The following is a 22,659-nucleotide window of genomic DNA, read 5'->3' as shown; positions in this document are numbered from 1 at the left end:
TGCAGTTGCAGCGTGCGTCTTAAAGCAATGCACATGCTTCAACTGATGCGTTTCAACTAGCTTTTAGGCAACAATAAAAAAACGTCAAGTAAGTCTTATGATTATGTTTCTACTACAAAAGGATCTGGTTTTTGTCTAGTTGCAGTTTTGATGCCATAAAGTAGCACAGAAGGTTTATTTGCCTATAAGCCAAGTAGATTAGTAAAGCCAGCCATTATCTGCACTATGATACAAATGTAATGTATGTGCAAGGGGGGCTATGGAGAGATGAAGGGCACTTTTGTTGGGTGGTAGTGAGGGAATCGAAGGAGGTGGTAATGGGGGCACCAAAATTGATTGTTGGACTGGGCGCTAAAGACTGTGACGATTGGTGTGCGACAAGGTGAAGTAATAGTGTGTCTTTCTTGAGTGTCTTGAGAGAACGTGCTGATTGAGGGAAGAAGCAAAGGTAAGGCAACCTCTACTGTTGCACGTATCACACACATACCTACCAGCAATTTTGTGACGGTCTACGTAGGCTAGTGTTTTAGAGCGACAGGTTAGCCAGTAGCAGAGATGGCATCTTACTGGATGACTGATGCTCAAGCCCTCTCTCGGGTTATAGAGTCTGAGACAGCATCTGAGGGATAGGACAATGGCACAGACTCTGGGAGTGATTATTCAGTCGGAGGAGTCCCATTATGAGGGAGGTGATGAGGACAGTTCTGCTCTCCCTTCGCCAGCACAGTCTGTGCAGCGGGACAATAGCGGGTTAGCTCAACCCAGAGAGCAGGTGCATGTGGCGGCAAGCAATGAGAGAGTGCTCTCTTGGGAGCTCCCCAATTTAGTTCAGCCCCAAATTCCACCGCCCAAATGGTATTTTGGAGACATCAAAATGATCTATCGCAAAACAACCTTGTTTTGTAAGGCAAGCACCTGCGTTTTTGGCCCTGGGCTCGATGGCCATATAGGGAAACCAACCAAACACAGACATTTCTGGAAACTAGACATCCGGGGGAGTCCACAGAGGTGTGACTTGTGTGGATTCCCTAAAGTTTTCTTACCCAAAATATCCTGCAAAGGTGAAATGTTGAATAAAAACTCAATTTTTTCTTGCATTTCTGTCACACAAACTACAGGAATATGTTGGGATCCACAAAATTCCTACCACCCGCTGTTTCCCCACCAGTTCCAATAAAAAAGCTACCCCTCTTGAGTGCCTGTACCTAGTGCCCGCGTCAGGAATGGATCACCCCAGGGTCAACACTTGCCCTCATGTAAAGACCAACATTGACCATTGTGTGATCTATTCCCGACACACGCAATAGGCCGACCCACACAAATAACATACAATTTTTATCGGGAGAGTTGGGGAAATGGTGGGTGGAAGGAAATTTGTGGCTCCTCTCAGATTCCAGAACTTTCTAGCACCGAAATGTGGGGCAAAAGTATATATTTTTAGCCAAATATTGAGGTTTGCAAAGGATTCTGGGTAACAGAACCTGGTGAGAGCCCTATAAGTCACCCCATTCTGAATTCCCCTAGATGTCTAGTTTTCAAAAATGCATAGGTTTGCTGGGTGTCCCTAGATACCGGCTGAGCTAGAGGACAAAGACCACAGCTAGGCACTTTGCAAAAAACAGGTCAGTTTTCTTTGGGAAAATGAGATGTGTCCATGTTGTGTTTTGGGGCATTTCCTGTCGCTGGCACTAGGCCTACCCACATAAGTGAGGTACCATTCTTAATCAGGAGACTTGGGGGAATGCTGGGTGGAAGTTTCTGGCTCCTCTCAGATTCCAGTACTTTACAGCAGCGAAATCTGAGGGAAAAGTTTTTTTGGGCCAAATTCTGAGGTTTGCAAAGGATTCTGGGTAATAGAACCTGGTGAGAGCCCCACAAGTCACCCCATTCTGAATTCCCCTAGGTGTCTAGTGTCCAAAAATATATAGGTTTGCTAAGTTTCCCTAGGTGCTGCCTGAGCTAGAGACCAAAATCCACAGCTAGGCACTTTCCAAAAAACACACTATAAAGAAATGTCTCCCTGTTGCAGTTACCCCCCACTTTTTGCCTGATACTGATGCTGACTTGACTGAGAAATGTGCTGGGACCCTGCTAACCAGGCCCCAGCACCAGTGTTTTTTCACCTAAAATTTACCATTGTCTCCACAATTGGCACAACCCAGGTAAGTCCCTTGTAACTGGTACCCCTGGTACCAAGGGCCCTGATGCCAGGGAAGGTCTCTAAGGGCTGCAGCATGTCTTATGCCACCCTGGGGACCCCTCACTCAGCAGAGACACACTGCTTGCCAGCTTGTGTGTGCTGGTGGGGCGAAAATGACTAAGTCGACATGGCACTCCCCTCAGGATGCCATGCCAGCCTCACACTGCCTGTGGCATAGGTAAGTCACCCCTCTTGCAGGCCTTACAGCCCTAAGGCAGGGTGCACTATACCACAGGTGAGGGCATAGGTGCATGAGCACTATGTCCCTACAGTGTCTAAGCAAAACCTTAGACATTGTAAGTGCAGGGTAGCCATAAGAGTATATGGTCTGGGAGTCTGTCAAAAACGAACTCCACAGCTCCATAATGGCTACACTGAATACTGGGAAGTTTGGCACCAAACTTCTCAGAATAATAAACCCACACTGATGCCAGTGTTGGATTTATTAAAAAATGCACACAGAGGGCATCTTAGAGATACCCCCTGTATTTTACCCAATTGTTCAGTGCAGGACTGACTGGTCTGTGCCAGCCTGCTGCTGAGAGACGAGTTTCTGACCCCATGCGGTGAGAGCCTTTGTGCTCTCTGAGGACAGAAACAAAGCCTGCTCTGGGTGGAGGTGCTTCACACCTCCCCCCTGCAGGAACTGTAACACCTAGCAGTGAGCTTCAAAGGCTCAAGCTTCGTGTTACAATGCCCCAGGGCACTCCAGCTAGTGGAGATGCCCGCCCCCTGGACCCAGCCCCCACTTTTGGCGGCAAGTCCAGGAGAGATAATGAGAAAAACAAGGAGGAGTCACTGGCCAGTCAGGACAGCTCCTAAGGTGTCCTGAGCCGAGGTGACTCTGACTTTTAGAAATCCTCCATCTTGCAGATGGAGGATTCCCCCAATAGGATTAGGGATGTGCCCCCCTCCCGTCAGGGAGGAGGCACAAAGAGGGTGTACCCACCCTCAGGGCTAGTAGCCATTGGCTACTAACCCCCCCAGACCTAAACACGCCCTTAAATTTAGTATTTAAGGGCTCCCCAGAACCAAGGAACTCCGATTCCTGCTACCTAAGAAGAAGAGGACTGCTGAGCTGAAAAACCCTGCAGAGAAGACGGAGACACTAACTGCTTTGGCCCCAGCTCTACCGGCCTGTCTCCCCCCTTCTGAAGAAACTGCTCCAGCGACGCTTTCCCCAGGACCAGCGACCTCGGATTCCTCAGAGGACTGCCCTGCTCTAGAAGGACCAAGAAACTCCAGAGAACAGCGGCCCTGTTCACCCAAGACAGCAACTTTGTTTCCAAAGGAGCAACTTTAAAAGAACTGCGTTTCCCACCAGAAGCGTGAGTCTTGCAACTCTGCACCCGACGCCCCCGGCTCGACTTGTGGAGAAACAACACTTCATGGAGGACTCCCCGGCGACTCCGAGACTGTGAGTAACCAAAGTTGTCCCCCCTGAGCCCCCACAGCGACGCCTGCAGAGGGAATCCCGAGGCTCCCCCTGACCACGACTGCCTGACTCTCAGATCCCTACGCCTGGAAAAGACCCTGGACCTGAAGGATCGGAACTCCAGTGCAGGAGTGACCCCCAGGAGGCCCTCTCCCTTGCCGAGGTGGTGGCTACCCCGAGGAGCCCCCCCCTTGCCTGCATCGCTGAAGAGACCCCTTGGTCTCCCATTGATTCCAATTGAAAACCCGACGTGTGTTTGCACACTGCACCCGGCCGCCCCGTGCTGCTGAGGGTGTACTTTCTGTGCTAACTTGTGTCCCCCCCCGGTGCCCTACAAAACCCCCCTGGTCTGCCCTCCAAAAACGCGGGTACTTACCTGCTGGCAGACTGGAACCGGGGCACCCCCTTCTCCATTGAAGCCTATGCGTTTTGGGCACCACTTTGAACTCTGCACCTGACCGGCCCTGACCTGCTGGTGTGGTAACTTTGGGGTTGCTCTGAACCCCCAACGGCGGGCTACCTTGGACCCAAACTTGAACCCCGTAGGTGGTTTACTTACCTGCAAGAACTAACAAACTCTTACTCCCCCTAGGAACTGTGAAAATTGCACGGTCTAGTTTTAAAATAGCTATATGTGTTTTATTTGAAAAGTATATATGCTATTGTGATTATTCAAAGTTCCTAAAGTACTTACCTGCAATACCTTTCATTTGAGATATTACATGTAGAATTTGAACCTGTGGTTCCTAAAATAAACTAAGAAAATATATTTTTCTATACAAAAACCTACTGGCCTGGAATTGTCTCTGAGTGTGTGTTCCTCATTTATTGCCTGTGTGTATGTACAACAAATGGTTAACACTACTCCTTGGATAAGCCTACTGCTCGACCACACTACCATAAAATAGAGCATTAGTATTATCTCTTTTTGCCACTATCTTACCTCTAAGGGGAACCCTTGGACTCTGTGCATACTATTCCTTACTTTGAAATAGTGCATACAGAGCCAACTTCCTACACACACCAGATTTCAATATAAAAATGTGATGTGTCCATGTTGTGTTTCCTGTCGCGGGCATTAGGCCGACCCAAGCAAGAGAGGTACCATTTTTATCGGGAGACTTGGTGGAACACAGAATAACAGAACAATTGTTATTGCCCCTTGTCTTTCTCTGCATTTTTTCCTTCCAAATGTAAGACAGGGTGTAAAAAAAGTCATCTATTTGAGAAATTACCTGTAATTCACATGCTAGTATAGGCACCCCGGAATTCAGAGATGTGCAAATAACCACTGCTTATCAACACCTTATCTTGTGCCCATTTTGGTAATACAAAGGTTTCCTTGATACCTATTTTTCACTCTTTATATTTCACCAAATTAATTGCTGTACACCCGGTATACAATGAAAACCCATTGCAAGGTGCAGCTCCCTTATTGGCTTTGGGTACCTAGGGTTCTTGATGAACCTACAAGCCCTATATATCCCCGCAACCAGAAGAGTCCAGCAGACGTATCGGTATATTACTTTTGAAAATATGACATCGGAGGAAAAAGTTAGAGTAAAACGTGGAGAAAAATGGCAATGTTTTTCACCTCAATTTCAATATATATTTTTTTTTTCAGCTGTTATTTTCTGTAGGAAATCTACACAAGCATCTAAGGGGTTAAGGGTGTGCTATGCTACACAGATGCCTTTGCACTTGCAGTGTAAACACTATCACGTTGAGATATGTTTTTTCAGGCATACGGTTAATTTGCTTTTTAGATTTGATTTAATTTAGAGCCTTTTTCAGGAGTCCTCTACATTAAATATCTATTGCTTTTAGCCCAGAGGGTGGTCTTGAGTATTTGTACAATACAATACAATTAGGGGTGATTATGGTCCTAAAACAAAAAACAAAAACAACTCCCCCTCTCACTCCTCCCCCTAAAAGAAAACGGTGGGATCCCTAAGGCCTTCCTACACAGCTGAAAGATGTCCAGGCCTTAGCCATTGTAGTCACATGTTGTGTATAGGACAGCAATATTTTGCTATACAAAATCATTATTCACATGGTCTTGATACACTTAATATTATTCATGACCTCATACAAGTATTCTTTATGTCCTAAGTTGGTCTTTATGACAAGCATAGGGCTGGACTAGTTGTAGAGAGCACACACTGTATGCATTTCATTTGCTGCAGAATGGGTGGGCAATTCCCACTGCTTGCCTTTTTACTACTACATACTGAGCAGAATTAATGTGCGGTAAAATGAGTGGGTTAAGAGTAATACATAGTACAACCCCACACAGTTTTTCAGCAATCATCTCCCTGTCCATACATAAATGCAAAATGTTTTGTTGGGTGGGTCATCCTGCATGGTGGTGTTCTTAGCTAAGACAAGACAGTGTGGCTGCAGATAGTCTTCAGTGTGTGCATGTTAAGTATTTAATGTCGTAGCAGGATGATCGACATTAACAGCAGTAGAATAGTCCAACAGCAATCCAGTAATGGCAAGGAACCAAGCGTTTTACTGTTGTGTACAGAGATGGGTCAAACCTTGCTAAATCATTTGTGTAAATCGTACTTATTTACGTTACAATTTAAACACTTTATAAAATGTCTAATTTACTGAATCTCTAAAAGAGATCATGTTAAAAAAAACATTTAAACATATAAGTGTACAATTTCCAAGTTTACACAATTAAGTATACTTACGAGTCAGCAAGAACTATACGTGTCCTAGTAACATTTTCTATAGTGAATTTAGTTTTTCCTCCCTTCCCTGCTATTCTTCCTATTGCTCTTGAGAGATGGTCTCCTTTCAAAGGCTTCACTGGAAAACAAAATCTTAGTGTAAAAAACAAAAACAAAAAAACAAAAAAATCTGGTAATGTTAACACATTTCACAATTTCAAATATGTTTATCATTCTTATTTTAAATCCTCTGTGGAATAACAGAACATGCAGCCAGTCACGGCTCGCGCTAATGGAAAGGGGCGGGGCAGTGCACGCAAGGGGGGCGGGAGGGGGGGGAAATCAATTAAATTAATTTTTTTTTAAAACAACACACTCTTACCTCTGCTCCCGCGCCACTCCTCTTCCTCCTCCAATCAAGCTGCAGGGAGGCACATGCTCCCAGCCTGCCCTGCGCCAATTCTGATGCTGGGTGGTGTCAGGATTGGCTGGGAGCGCCAGTTGCCAGACTGGAGACAGCCTACTCCGCATGTGGGTTTAGCCAGCCCAAGACGGCCGACCAAACACACATGCACTCTGAGGGACAGTGCTGAGCACATTACCCCCGAGGCCCCACCCATTTCACAGTTTGATAGTTTTTTGGGAAAAGGTTTGCAGCTGCCGCTGCTGGCGAGGGGGCGTGGGAACACTCCTTCGCCGCTATGGATGAGCCGCCCCTGCATGTGGCTATACAAGTTACCTGCTTTTATGTGCTTGTTCTGGCCATTACACTCAGGCATACTTTTACATGGAGTTTAAAAGACTGCCAAAATAACATTTACAACAGGCACAGTTTTAAACACCGCCTACTAGTTACCATCTGTTGCAGTGCAAAGAAGGTGGTGAATTGTTTATCCCTGTGGTCATTCTTCAATGTTTACATTTTTTCAAATACCAAACAAATGTGTATTTTTCAGATTACACTGGACATGATGTACAGCTAGTGATAAAACACAAATACAGGTGATGATGAAAACAAAGGACAGTTAGTCGTGCACAATTGCGAGCCCCACCGGACTCCAACTGGAAACTGCTTATTTTAAACAGAAGACTGAGCTTGATTCCTGTTCCTACAAATTTCTGATGTAAGAGGCAATTCTTAAATGTCCCCTTTTTGCTCCCAGCATCTTAGTTATCACACAAGATTTTGTAATCAATTTTTTTGCTCAAAGTTCTATTTATTATACATACAGCAACGGTGGTGACCGCAGACAAATCAGTCTCCCCAAATTACAGTTCGGCTAGTTTAGTAACACTTTGTGGACCTTTGGGAGGGGGGGAGGGGGGGGGATGTTCCCCTGTGTACATTACATGTATTATCACTGTCACTATTCAGAGTGCTACTAATGTAAGCAACATTATCCTCCCCAAACCCAAAACAACAACAAAAAAGAAAAAAAAGAAAAAATAATAAATTTACCCCTTTGAGGGTGAACATTAAAAACAACTTTGGTACATGTGAGACTTAACAGCTGCAACCTCAAAATATGTAAAACATAGTTGGGGAGGAGGAGAATGAACTGTCAGGAAGCAACCGCCCAAGGGGCCACTTCAGACACAGGTATCTCCCAATCGCTCCTGCTTGAGGTGGAATGCCTAGTATGGCATGCATATAGAGGGAGGCCTCTAGATAGATAAAACACTACAGGGCCCCAGATGATTTCAAAGTGTTTTTAGTCGTCTATGAATATGTCAGCCATTCCTTCCATTGCAATTGCCTGCCAAGGCCTGGTGTTGACGCCCCTTTTCCTTCCATACTTCAGCTAAGGCTAGCTTGCCTATCCCTAGACATTGCCACAAAATAGCTCAGTCTCCCTTGGTTTGGCGGTTAAGGGATTCATCACGCAGACCTAGTAATGCAAAATCGGGGCTGTTGGGAATCGGGTACCCCAGGTTCTCCATGATCTGTGGTAATGTTTCAGACCAGAATGGGCGAATAGTTGGGCAACCCCACCAAATGTGGTGAAAGTCTCCCCTTAGACCACATCCTCTCCAGCACAAATCTGATGCATCAAGGAAGATTGTTTGAGTTTAGTGGGATGAAAATAGCAATCAAAAAGTTGTTTAAAATGGACCTCTTGCATGCCAATGTAAGGGTTAGGCCGAGGAATCGCTCTCCTAAGTTTAGTCCAATTAGCCTCTGAGATATCTCGGCCAAGGACTTGCTCCCAATAGCTTTTGTATCTGGGTGGTGGAGAATGTGTGTAGATAACAGGCGACGGTAAAGAAAGGATATATAATCCCTAGAGGTCTCCACCCTCTTTGCAAATCTTTAGATGGGAATCAAATCCATAGTGGCTGCCTCTCGGTCATTGGGTTGAAGTACCCAATGTTTAAGTTGCATGTATCGGTAGTGCTCAGAGGAGGGAAGGTGAAAAACTTTTTGGCAATGTTTAGAAGTGTGAATATCCCATCCGTGAAAAGATCGGCTATAGTGAGACATCCTAACCCTCTCTCCTTACATCAAAGAGCCCCAGGTGTAATACAGGGGGGGGGAAGGCTGGACTAAAATGAATCAGTCAGAAGGGGGAGGGAAAGGTAGCCCAAACTACAGTACGAAGTACCTCTTCCCAAACTTTAAGTGTTGTTGAGGTGGGTCTACTTTGATACGAGTTTGGTTTCCACATCACATCCTAGATATATCTCCCCACAACAGCTCTAGCCATGTGAAGCCAGCGCTTCTCTGTTTCCTGTAAGGACCATTCGGAAATGACCTGTAGGTGGGCCACCCTTTAATATAAGTGAAAGTACGGGAGACCTAACCCATCCATGTCCTTTGGAAGCTTCAATATTTTGTATGATAAGGAAGCTCTGTGATTTTGCAAGAGGAAGCTGGTTCTTACAGAGCAGAGGGATGAAAGGTAGCCCCAGTCTAACTCCACAGGGAGGTCCTGGAAGAGATATATGAGTGAGGATAAACAGACATTTTTATGGCGTGAATATGTCCCAGCCAAGAGATATACATGGGCGCCCAATGTTTAAGATCTACTTTGAGCAGTTGTTATGTCGCATAGGCTCTCATTATCCTAATGAGTACTGGATTTTGAGCGGCAAGATCGTTCACAGAGTGGGGGACTAAGTCTGACCCACGGTGAAGGACCCTTGTCTCTCTAAATCCGGGTTTTGCTCAGGATAACTAGCAGTGCCTCATCTCTCCTGAAGGGAAGAGACAATTGGGCAGCCGAGCGCATGACGTCTTAGCACTTCCCAGGGAAGTCGTGGTCACTCAGGTCACAACCGGTTCTCTTATACACAGTGCGGTCTCACATAGAAATGACAAAGGCAGTTTTAAAGATTGATTTAATAAAACAACTGCATTTTAGATAGCAAAGCGTGAGCTGCAATAACCAGAAACTACACAACACAGTAGGATTAAAATACTAACGATGAGAGTGAAGCACAAGAATAAGGCTATCATAGTGCCACTAGATTATTCTCTCTCTAAGTTATATTCTGAGCACAGCATTTGAAGCTCTAAGCCTGCCTTTCAGGTTCCCCCGGGAGGACATCAACCCTCATTCCTGAGCAAAGGCCTGTAATCTGCATCAGCATCTGCAACGGGGCAGTCAGCATCTAGTTGTAGGTTCCGGGCCAGAATCTCCCTTTGACCTGTACTAGGACTAAGAAGTGTTTTTATAACTAACACGCAGATGTTCTAAGAAAACGTCCCTACGCAAGGATGTGTATTTTCTATGAATACTGGAGACTAAACCTCTACCACGTTTACCGGCAATGTACAAGACTGTAGCCTTGACTGAAGCACAGGGTGCTCAAGAATGCATTATTTGAGAACACAGTGCTGAACTAAGCTAAACAGTGTGATAGAAGGAAATAAAAACAAGACCGTAAAACTGGTTATTGTAAAATAACAGTGCGAGGCTGAATAAAATGTATCAAGGGCAAAGTGCACAGCGGCCTAGTATGTTAAACGAACGTGCATGGAGTTATATTAAAAATGGCTACACTACACCCTCCCCTTGTCGGTAGAAAGTGGTTTAAGTAGAAGCTAAAAATGCCCTAAGCTAAAATATATTTAAAACCCTACTCAATTTTAACAAGTTAAGAGGACACACAAACATACTAATTTACAATTTTTAAAATAAGCATGCAGCCAAATGCCGAATTCAAAGAAAAATGTCAATTTAGGATAAGTCCAAATCAAGCATTAGTCATGGAAAGAAAGCAGGAGATTTCCCACCTCGGAAGATGACAAAACCGGTAAATCCACGCCAAAAACTATCAAGGAGCAGGTGTGTTCCAGAGCCCCAGTATCAACCAAGGCGGCATCCCGTGTAGTGCCTACGAACTAGTTAATATCAACTTCCTCCAGGAAGGGTAGCTCGTAATCAGCTTCTCTAGGCAAACGCAGCCGCAGCGCGCATGTCTGGTAATGGACCCTCATCGAGAACATCAACAGATCAGCATCAATCACTGAGGGGCGTTGCTTTGAGAGACAGACGTCCAGTGCATGTTCAAAAGAGCACCAACGTCACCGAAACATGGTCTGCACAAAATCCAAAACCGGTCTGAGTGACGGAGACCAGCCACACTCCAAATGTTCCAGGAGTGTTGCTCCAAAGAGCTGCATCATGTGATAGCGACACAGCTGTCTGATGGGAGCGCCCACATTCGTCCTTGTTGCGGCGGGACAGCCATTGCGGAAAAACAACAGCAAAATGCCAGCTAATAAAGCCAAAGTTATCAGAAATCCCCCCAAAATGCTTACGAAAATTGAATGAATAGCCAAAGGTATTAAACCGAATATGGAGGAAAAGGTGTGAACAAAACCAATACCAACAGCTTTGAAGAAATGAGCTAATCCAGCTTTGCTGGATGCATTAAATATACGTCCCACGAGTTCACCAAAGTGTCTCGGAAAGTTTGTATTTTACAGGGTCTGTATTTCTGCTGATGACCTCGCCACCTGACGTGCGTAGGTCTTGCGTGGAGATGTAAGGGCCACATGCTTCTGAAACAATAAAGCCTTTAGTCTACTTAACTTGTCAAAATTCACCTTGGAAGTAGCAATGTGAGGCCAAATATCCGCTACTTCGCTAATTTTGGTGGGGGGGAAACAACACGTTCCTGCAGCATGTAACGATCTTAGTGACGGAAACAACGGAAACTATTCCGGCCCGCATGCCACAACAGTCTTCACTATTGAAGAGGACGTAGTTGCCATTTGAAAGCACCTGGAACGTGGGTTTAAATCAAGGGAACTGGAACTCCCTTCAGATAGCAAGCCAAGTTCGCAACTGAGGCATTACACGCCCCTTGCAAGGACAGCTGCTTACAAATCATTGAATGGCTGACTAAAGTCTTGCATTCACTGCCGCTAAGAAAGACCTCTTTCATGCCATTGAGGCATTTGTACGAGAAGGGAAGCTCCCACACCTCATGAATGTAACTATCTCCCAACTTTTCGTATCTGCCTACCGGAACATGTTTCAAACAAGAAGTGAATTGTAATGTAGAAATAGGCAGATTAATAACCCTGTATATCAACCACTCTGCTGAGGGAATCTCTGCCACGGTAAAAGGCAATCTTTCGAACTTTTCAATGTTGAGCATGACGTAAGTCACCTCCTTCTCAGCCATTAGTTGCTGTTGTCGCGTTAAATTAAAGGAAAAAAATATTTCCCTGGCACTGATGTGCTGCCACGGAACGCGACCCGCCTTCAATGTCTGAAGCGTCCAACCCAACTGCATAATGGACCTGGTCTGACTGTCCATGATACAAAGAAGACATATCAGATCGTATAATGTCTATAGCAGAAGAAACAATGTTGTTAATTGTATATATCCAGTCGGACAAGGTGTGAATTCCATTATCCACAACAGCTAAAGCCTTTTTCAGATTTTCCTGATCTATCTGCCTTAACCGGGCTGCAGCCTCCTGTCGGGAAAGTTTCCATATTTCATTGTATACTTCATACATGAAACGCTTCCTACGTGGTATCTATGGGCCTGACAAAAAAATCTTGTAAGTCAGTGTCATTAGAGAGGAGAGTGAGGTGTGTCTTAACTGCATCTAGTGAGGATGATTTTAGCCACTGTTAGCACAACTTTCACACACTATGGGGGTGATTCTGAGACTGACGGGCGGCGGAGGCCGCCCGCCAGTCTTCCCCCGACAAAATACCGCTCCGCGGTCGCAAGACCGCTGAGGGTATGTTGAGATTTGCCCTGGGCTGGCGGGCGGCCGCCAAAAGGCCGCCCGCCAGCCCAGGGCAAATCTACCTTCCCACGAGGACGCCGGCTCCGAATGGAGCCGGCATAGTGGGAAGGTGCGACGGGTGCAGTTGCACCCGTCGCGTATTTCAGTGTCTGCTTTGCAGACACTGAAATACTTTGTGGGGCCCTCTTACGGGGGCCCCTGCAGTGCTCATGATATTGGCATGGGCACTGCAGGGGCCCCCAGGGGCCCCGCGGCACCCCCTACCGCCATCCTGTTCCAGGCGGGAGACCCGCCAGGAACAGGATGGCGGTAGGTGGTGTCAGAATCCCCATGGCGGCGGAGCGCGCTCCGCCGCCATGGAGGATTCTCCCGAGCAGCGGAAAGTCGGCGGGAGACCGCCGACTTTCCGTTTCTGACCGCGGCTGAACCGCCGCGGTCAGAATGCTCGACGGAGCACCGCCAGCCTGTTGGCGGTGCTCCCGTGGTCGGTGACCCTGGCGGTCACCGACCACCAGGGTCAGAATGACCCCCTATATGTTGTAATTATTTCAGCATGTTCTGGTGATATATAGCGAGGGTCTGACCTACTCGTTCGGAAACCCCCCAAAGAGGTGACAAAACGGTTATGACACCCATTGGTACCTATTGGCCACAATAACCACCCGCCTGGATGCGTCAGTGAAGTATTAAATGTACCGTTCTGGACCCATTCATTAAGCTCACTAAACGTTGCATTTGTGTACTTTTGACAGTTATTACATTTTGCAGGGGCAGGTATGCTGGGCATGTTTAATTCTCTGATTATAGCTAAGCCTAAGCAACTGGTCTGTTGTACTGTTTCATTTAAAAAAATCATTTGAACAGGGATGAGACATGCTCTAAACAATGTTTATCTACCCTTGGTTTGCCAATTTTTTGTTCCCCAAACAATTTTCAAATCAACATTTTTTTTAACCAATATTCATAACCTTCAATTGATAACCGGGAAACAAAGGAGTCCAAATATATAAATTTCGTGTTGGTCAACAACATTTGTTTATCCCTAGTCGGAGTCATCTTAAAATTATATGACTCAGCATTTTTTTTATGATGCCCAGAAAAATACGTACATTTTTCAAAATAAGTTTTTGAACTCCCTTGCGGGGGAGTTGGGCAATGTTCCCATTGCTTATACTCAAATATTGTTTTTGGACTGCTCGCTTTATGTATGAAGTGGTGCCCATAATAATTATAGCAAAACATGTCACCATAATGGTCTTTAAACTGGTAAACATCCTCATTTTCATAGACAGTATAATATTGCAATTTTGTCATCATTGAGTCAACTGTTTTCACATCCCAATCATCAGATACAATGCCTGGTATGACTATGTAATTCATGGATAACTTAAGAACATACGGTATTTGAATTATTTCAGTGGGACCATATATATCAAATATTACTTTATCCCACACAATCCCATCTGGAATTGGTACTGCAGAAATGTTCATAAAGGACAAGTCTCTTCGAACCTTATGTGATGAAAAATGTGGTTTCAATACCTCCTCCACATGTTCAATCGCTGATCTCTCGGGAAGAAAATGACCATGTATTAACAGAAAAAAGGTAACGACAAACCCAATCCAAAGAAAAAATGCTAGGACAGTCAATAAAAGCCACAGATAATTCCATGGAAAAATAAAATATGTATCTTTAAGCCAATGTATCAGCTTACGTGGACCAGACAGCTCAGCAGGCGAAGAGGCAAACGAGTCTGATAGACCATCGTTGTTGTCGGCAAAGTAACCAGAGACAGTTCGTGCAAAAGGCGTTGCCATAGTCAATGGAGGAGTCTGTGTTTCTCGTGGTGGCACACTGTAGACAGCACCATCCGTCACGTATGTAGTCATGGTGACTTGATCAAATGTTTCCAAGTTGAGATAATCATCCACCGTCCCCAAGCTCGGAGAGGCAACAGTGTTAGTATAGACAACTTGAAGTGGAACTTCTTCTCCAGTAGTAAGAGGGATTCGGGAACTACTGGACGTTCCTCTTGGTCGGCTGTGTAGAATCGGCCACATGTTGTAACTTGACATTGTCACTAGAAACAAAACGATTTTCTTTGGCACCTGGCAACGGGGGTAGAATAACAGTTCTGGTTCCGTGTATCCCCAACACAGGGACTGGTGCACGATAAGAGGGGCCAAATTATTTTTTTACTGCGACCTTTTCACGCACAAGATCCAACGCTGGGAATCCAGCCGGTAGGTGTTACTGGCACATCCTTAATTCCAGTGGAGGCAGCACTTTTAGAAGAGTTATCTTAACGGAACTGCTGTAATTCCTGTAAAACAGTGACACGATCATTATGGCAAAAGGTGTTTCCGCCGCCTCTACACCAGGACCATCAAGATCCAGAACAAACATTTGTGTTCCGAACAAGCACTCATATGAAGTACAACCCCTCAGGGACCTTCTAGGCAGGTTATTTAGTGCTCTCTAAACTCCTTACAGGTGGGTTAACCAACTACGACCCGTACCTAAGACTCTGGCTGTTAAGGATTGCTTTAAATCGCGGTTTAATCGCTCCACAACAGAATTTCCCTCGGGATGAAATGGAGACGAGTACTCGAGCTGGACCCCCAACAAAGCCATGGTGTCCCTGAATGCCCTTGAGGCAAAAGCAGGGCCCTGGTCCGAATGGAATGCCGCAACTGTATATGTACCGACAAAGACTCGCAAATCTTTAATAAAAGTCTGAGCGTCAGTAGAACGTTGTGGCCACACCCACACAAATCTAAAGTAAGAATCAACAGCGACTAGTATATATTTGTATGCACTGCCCGGTATTAATGGACTGCAATGATCCAGGTACACACATTGTAATGGTCTGTTTGATATTAGAGGGGTGTCTGTGGCAGGCGTTTAGCTGTGGAAACTTTAATTTGTTGACAGATGTCACAACAAAGGGCATACTGCTTAGTCTCTTTATAGAGACCAGGCCACCAATAACGGGCCTGCAAGAGTGAAATTGTAGCAGCCACGCCAGCATGCGCAGATGCCACTCCCTCGTGCGCTGCTTTAATCAATTGTGGTCTTACATCTTTATTGGGGATGTCGCGAACGCCTACGCCTGGAATTTTAACTTCAGCGTTCAGCATACTTCCCATCAAATATTGATATTTATTAGGAAATCCTTTAGGCCTGGCAGTTCGAGCTGGACTGTTCCCATGAGGAACAGGGTCAAGACTGATTTGCATATGGCTGGGTCCAAACTGGGGTGGCATGGTGAGCAAAGGAATGATGGATTAAACCCAGATCTATGACTGGGGGTGAGTGTTTGCATTGTCAGCACTCCGCCCATCACCCTTTTGTGTTGCTAAAGTTGCCCCAAGTGGGAAGGGTATGCCCAGACGTGGGTCCCTTACTCACTGTGCCACTGGATTCAAGCTAGCCTGGCTGAAGAAGGGCGATACCCTGAAACTGGTCCCAGGATGCTTGTTTCCGGTCCAGGGAGGACCTGGCCTGGCAGTTCGGGCTGGACTGTTCCCATGAGGAACAGGGTCAAGACTGATTTCATATGGCTGGGTCCAAACTGGGGTGGCATGGTGAGCCAAAGAACGATGGATTAAACCCAGATCTGTGACTGGGGGTGAGTGTTTGCATTGTCAGCACTCCGTCCATCATCCTTTTGTGTTGCTAAAGGTGTCCAAGTGTATGCACAACATGGACTTTGGGTAGCGTCTCTTTCAGGTCTGCTACCTTCCCCCACAGCAGTCTGTTTTATGGTGTTGCCTTTCGAATCTCTGAACCCATTTAAGCACCAGTAATGTAGGTATTCATTAAATGACTGGACGCAATAATAAGAATCACAAACAATCAGTGTGAACTGTGTCGGATCTGTATGTTCTAGTGCCATTAGTAGAGCTTTTAGCTCAGCCAATTGTGCTGTACAATCCCCTATGGTCTGTGTATAGGTATGTTGGGGACAGAATTTCTCCCCCTCCATATAGCCGCTCACAACCGCACATGCAGCAGAATATTGATGTTTTGTTCCAATCGCTGGTTGCGCAGAGCCATCGGTGTACATGACTTCCTGATATTGATCAATAGGAAACGTGTCAGCGGGGACTGGAAATTCAACGTCATATTGTAGAAATTCCTGAGTTTGTAACTTTGGGTAAAAAATGTAGTCTACATCAGTGGCTGTTAAAGACGTAGTCCATTGTATTCATCGTGGGTGAAGTGCTTTTGCGTTCGGGACGCTAGCTTTTGTAAGGGCCAGAATAGGAGAAATGACAATAATGCGTTTTCCTTGGGCAAGAGGTCTTTCTTTAATAACAGCCATCTGTACAGCAGTGAGAATTTTCTCTGTGGGTGCAAAGCGTTGTTCAGCAGCGGAATACAAGTGTGACTTGTATGCAATTGAGACTGTCTCACCTTCATTAAATGTGACAAAGGGAAAACCCAATGGCCCCAGCTATCACCCTGATGACCAAATGTGTCTTATTGTCCTGCGTGTTTAAATGTTTTGCTGCTAGCATATCTGCCTGTAACTCTCAAAGAGTATGTGTATGTTCAATTGTCCAGAATTTGCTTGAAAAATCAGGAAGTATTAATTCATATTAAGGTTTTATGCGCGTAGCGTAATCAGGATGTATGTTCTGCCAAAATTTAGAAAGCCCAACAATGATTGTAATTTTTTTTTAATCGCATTTGGTGGTTGCAATTGTGCATATTTTTCTAAAAATTGTGGTGCTAGGCTCTTCCCTTCACTCGACAGCTCATATCCCAGGAACAGGACGCTGAGGAAGGCAATTTCTGATTTTTTTTAAGTTAAATTTGTAGCCGACTTCGGCAAACCCTACAACAATGCAGGCCAATCTCTGCTTTCAGGTGCTATATTCTGGCAGAAAAATCCATTTGAGATATCCAAAGTCGTTTTATATTTTTTCTGCACAATGTTGCTCATTAGTACAGTGCTTTGCGAATTTTGTATAGCATGTGTACGTGTATGTCCATTTAAAAGTCTGTAGACTATTCTATATGAATGGTCCGGTTTAGCTACAGGGAATAAGGGATTATTCATCGGCGAGACACAGGGTTCAATCAACCCCTGGTATTCTAATTGTGTAAGTATTTCTCTCACCGGTGCCCTTGCTTCATGTTTTATGGGATACTGCGGTTGCGGCTGAGGTTCACCTTTAATGGGAATTACATGTTATGGAGAATCCCTGTCCCACCCTACGTGATTTCTATTCTCTCTATTTCCGAGATTATACTTATTCTGGGGATCTCCGTACGTGAAGATTCTCCCCTTTCTTTTTTTAGGTGTTTGTTGTTTTTTCTCCCAGCGTTTCTTATTACCCTCTTTATTAATTTTACCCTGAAATTGAGGTCTAGCCTCAAGGCTATCTCGACTGATACTGGAATATGTTTCCGTTATTATTTTAGGCAGTTCCCGCTCCTGATCTTGTTGCGGAACGTCACAAAGACGCATGCGCACTGCAAGTGCAACTGCTTCCCCTTTAAGATTACTTAGGATAATTGAAGAAACCGTGGCAAAGTTGCCCATCAGTTGCATTCCTAAATCTAAGGCCGCGGCAGCCCCATATTAATCTTGAATTTGTTTAAGCACTTCCGGTAGGTTGGCTAGTGTTGGTGTACTGTGTGCCGTTGTATAGAGCGCGGCAAATACCGTGCCCCATGTATTACAGTGTTCAACTGTAGGAGCTATCCCAAAGGGCAAGCACATAGTTAATATTCTATGTTTATCCTGAGGTCCCATATGGGGAAATACCGCCTCCAGCGTATTAATTTTTTTGTGCCAGCCAAAATGGAGTCTCCTCTCGTTTTGCTGGGACTTTACCCATAATAGAGTGTACAGTCACCGGATTTATACCTGGTGTTACTGCATGTGGTTGTGCTGGAGCAGCACGCGCTGGGTTTGTATTTAGTGTCAGCATCACAAATTGTACTAAACGTCTATATATGGCTGTTAATTCAGTAATTAAGCGTCGAACCTCCGCTACTGCCATATTTGCATCCGCAGGAACACCCCCATAAAAACACAGTTAAAAATGCACAGTGAACGAACTAGCCATTGGAGGATATGAATCATATCTAGTGAAGTACTTTACAAAATAATCCAGTATTTTCCAGATTGTGAAATGGAAAGCCACAAAAGAATATTAAAGCACCCACTACAATAAAACAAAAGTAACTCCTAACCATGCCTCCACTCCCTGGGGCCTTTTCTTTCAATTGTTTTCTGGGATACAGAGTAGAAAATACTCATCTCCACAGCTGGAACTGAACTCAGCTTCCCAAAGTTGACATTTTTCAATTCTAACCGCCATGACTACAGAGGCGGTATCCACCTCATTGCATCATGGCAGATGGGGTATGTGAGGTAGTGCATATTCTGGGCAGGACATTCTGGGGTGCTGCCAACACTTGCTTCCCTTAGATGACACTAGGTAGTCTCCTCTACCAGTCAAATGTTCCCTCAACACAGAGTGAGGGATAGAGAAAATGTGCCTTTACACAACTATGGCTACGGTTTTCCTTGTCAACATTGAAGATGAATTAGTTTTTATTGCAATATTCTCTCTAAAGCTGCTGTCTCCTTGCCAAATCAACACCAACCGGATGTCAGTCAGGAACCAGGATAATGAAAGTATTAGCTAAATACCTATTTTTTTCTTAGAATAGTTTAGTATGGTAGACATCATGTTTGTTAACTACTGTTTCCATTAGAGTCATGCAAGTGCTTATCTTAACAATATGGCAGGAAAATATGCTAAGCAAAATGGATGGCAGACTTGTCAAGAATGAAGTACTTACCATCTGTGATTTCAAAGGATTCAAGGAAGAGATCATCCAGTCTAATGAGAGCTAGAGCATCCTGAAAAATTAAAAAGTGACAGTTGATGCCAGGCAGAAAGTCCTCAACAGGCTATCAAATTCTGCCTGTGAGGAGCCACAACTGGCCCAAAGGCCTGTCAATATGTTACAGCCAATCAACCATATTTACTGGTTCATTAAAAAACAGACAATAACTTTCCATGAGCAGTGTGTTGACCTACATGCAAGACGATTAGTAAATGCTTGGCGGCACTGCAATGGATTTAGGGTTAAAGGTCTGACCTGTCTAGCTTAAGTAATGCCGCTCAGAAGTAAGTTCCTGGGTGAGATAGATTCTAAAGAGGTTGACACAAACTTTATACCTCCACTGCACAAAAGTGCCGTTTTTTACCTAGCTATCTTACTCGATCTTTGACTTCTTAATTTATCTGGGTAAGTGGGGGACAGTTTCCCTCTGGAAAACACAAGGTCAATTTTGAGGAGTTCTCTTTTTTCCGAGGTTGCCATTGCTTTATGGGCATAAATCAGTCTATTTCCAATTTTAGATTTATTACTGGATACGTTTATTAGATCTTCATGCCTGCAACACGGCTTTAGGTTAGGTGCAGAACACTTGCACAGCTTTTTCAAAATGTTAAGAACATACACCACAGTACAACGCATGTCAAAGGAAATATTCTCACTCAAAGTTCATTAATGTTATATTAATTAAAGAACACGTATTACAGTATTTCAATTTTTAAAATGCAAAGTGTAGTTGTTTTCAGTCACCAGTGCATCAGGCTCAGTATTTGTTCCTTGGTATTTTTGACATTTGTTTCACTATTCTATCCTAGATACCAAATTTGTGAATATGAGCAGATATTTAGAAACTACACTCCTACCAGCCAAAATGCACGGAGATGGAAACTTTTGTCCAAATAAATGTCAAATCTACCAATTGTGAAGACAATTAATATAAAGGAAGCTGTGGATGTACAGTCTGACCTGCGTTAACAGTTCCTGCTTTAATAAACAAGTTGAAACCGCCTCTTCCACCTTGAAAAAAATATTTTCACTTCTCTGGGCTACTTCTGGGGGGTCCTCAGATTTGTAGATACCGTTCAGTCATGTGGCAAATGAACAAAAAGGATACTGTAACACTTACCATAAAAAGCACATTCCAAGCGATACACCACTCTGTCTTACTGCAGCCATTTATCGAGGAATTTACACCCCAGAATAGAGGTTTAAGTGGTTGCTTCTGCCTTAAGGTGGGGGTTGAAAAGCTTTCGAAAATGTACTACATGGGTAAGGTAGTTTATGTGCTCTGTGTAAATTATCATGGGGAACCCATCATATGTTGAATACCGAACCAGTGCTTAGGTTTCTAGAGAGAAGGTGTGCAGTGCGTTACATCACCAGCTTTTGAAATTACTGTAGGGATATAAGGAATGGATGTTTGGGTTTCTGAGACCTTAGTATATGCTAGGTGGGATCATGCAAACAAAAGTGTCTTGCGTGAAGATTTATATCTTGCTACCACCGATGGCCTGCTGAATTGAGCAAATGTGGGTGTACGGGGATAACTTTACTGCACACAATAATGTGCATTTCTACTACACTGTATAAATTTAAACACTTTAATAAATTAAATATTTTCCAACTGTCTGTTATGCAGTTCCAATTCATTTCCATAATTACTTACTTCAACTTGGAATCCAAGAATAAACGCCTTTACAAAATCTGCAGCTTTTGTTAAAGCACCGACATCTGTAGTTTCTTTACATGTCTGCAAACAAATATTTAAAAACATTAATACTAATAATGAAAGCAGAAAAACATGCAAGTTGGTCTATTGGTGATGTCAGCCATTATATTTTCTGTGTTCAGTGGTGATAGAGTGAGTAGATAGCCTACTACGGGTGTTAATAGCTTGGTACACTGGTTAATATAGATAGTACGGATCCAACTCTATGTAGCCGTACATATGTGTATGAATATCTGCCATTTAATGCCTATTTAAGTGTCCTCTTCCCTTCACCGTTCTGGCATCCATTTAAATTATTTGCATTTCTAACTCAAAGCTCTCTCCTGCTTATGTGGAGTTTACTTCCATCCATTTAATCGACTGTTTCTTTATAACTATCTCTGTTAATTGTAACCTTCTCCTCATCGGTTTCTCTTGATTTCCATCAACAAACGTGCCTACATTTAGAGGCACTCAAACTATTCATGTTTTAAGAAGAATATATGCGGTCATAAACCAGAGATCTACTATCCTGCGCACGCATGCACACAAACACACACTTTAAATGAAACAACACACCCTTCGGGCGGTGTTACCATGCCTTTTAACTGAAGTTAAGCAGTTAGGTGAAATACACATTGTGGGAACAGATCTGCTGCACATTCTGTACAGCGCTCTAGCTACCATGTTGGTTCTCCCTCGCACAGTAAAGGCTTTATTAACACCCAGTCCTGAAGAATAACGCAGTCTTGAAGAATCCATTCATACGCTGCAGGTTAATGCAGCATATCTAAGATACTAGTTCTGTTCGAGAACAATAAGATGGTTAAGCAGTGCAATATGTTTTTTTTTTTTTTAACTTCTCAAAAACTTCCCTTTATTGGTATTTTATAGTTATTCTCAAACATCTACAGCTTTTCATATATTTTCATTCAAACTTAGTTAAATCACTACATTGTCCTTAGTGGTTTACATTAAAAATGAAAAAGAAAAAAAAAGAAATTAAACATTACAATGACAACCTCCCTAGGTCCACCTAACCTAGACATAAGATATAAATTTACTTGTAGCCATTCCTCTCACACTTCTGCCTGCTTTTGATCTCTTGGAACTACCTTCTGCTTTAGCTGAACATTCCAGAGCTCTCTGCCCAATTGCCAATAGGTCATATCTTTCTTTGATAGTGTGTGCTGGTACTCTTTAAGAGCCACTGTAGCCAATATTCCCAGCACCTTGAGGCCATGTTCGACTATTTTGCTGTTTCCACTGTCTGGCCATTGACAATTTTGCTATTAATAGCATTTGGCAAATCAGCTTCCAATTCCCTTTAAATGTTTACTCCCAGTTTAGGGGGAACAAACGAAAGATTGTAGAGCCAGGATCTTTGTATACAGGACATGCTCCCATTTCCTAGACAGCTAAGAAAACCTCCTTCCAATATTTTGTTTTTTTTCCAGACCTTACCACATGTGTAGCGGCATGTCCCACCCCACTTAGCAAAACCCATCAAGCATCTGTTATTCACCCCCATTAACATGTCATGCAGCTCA

General features: G+C 44.0%; 1 protein-coding gene across 1 annotated transcript in view; it reads right to left on the bottom strand.

Annotated features, from left to right (window-relative positions):
• The window catches only part of PNO1 (partner of NOB1 homolog), an 81,362-nt gene that overhangs the window by 4,840 nt on the left and 53,863 nt on the right, over positions 1–22,659 (bottom strand). The window contains exons 3-5 of the mRNA XM_069234277.1: positions 21,068–21,151; positions 19,360–19,420; positions 6,338–6,455 (exon numbers count right to left, since the gene is read on the bottom strand). Of these exons, the coding sequence (XP_069090378.1) occupies positions 6,338–6,455; positions 19,360–19,420; positions 21,068–21,151 (263 nt within the window). The remainder of the gene's footprint in view (positions 1–6,337; positions 6,456–19,359; positions 19,421–21,067; positions 21,152–22,659) is intronic.

This window comes from Pleurodeles waltl, chromosome 5, assembly GCF_031143425.1.
Source record: "Pleurodeles waltl isolate 20211129_DDA chromosome 5, aPleWal1.hap1.20221129, whole genome shotgun sequence".
Lineage (NCBI taxonomy): Eukaryota > Metazoa > Chordata > Amphibia > Caudata > Salamandridae > Pleurodeles > Pleurodeles waltl.
This window is presented reverse-complemented; position numbering and strand designations above follow the sequence as displayed.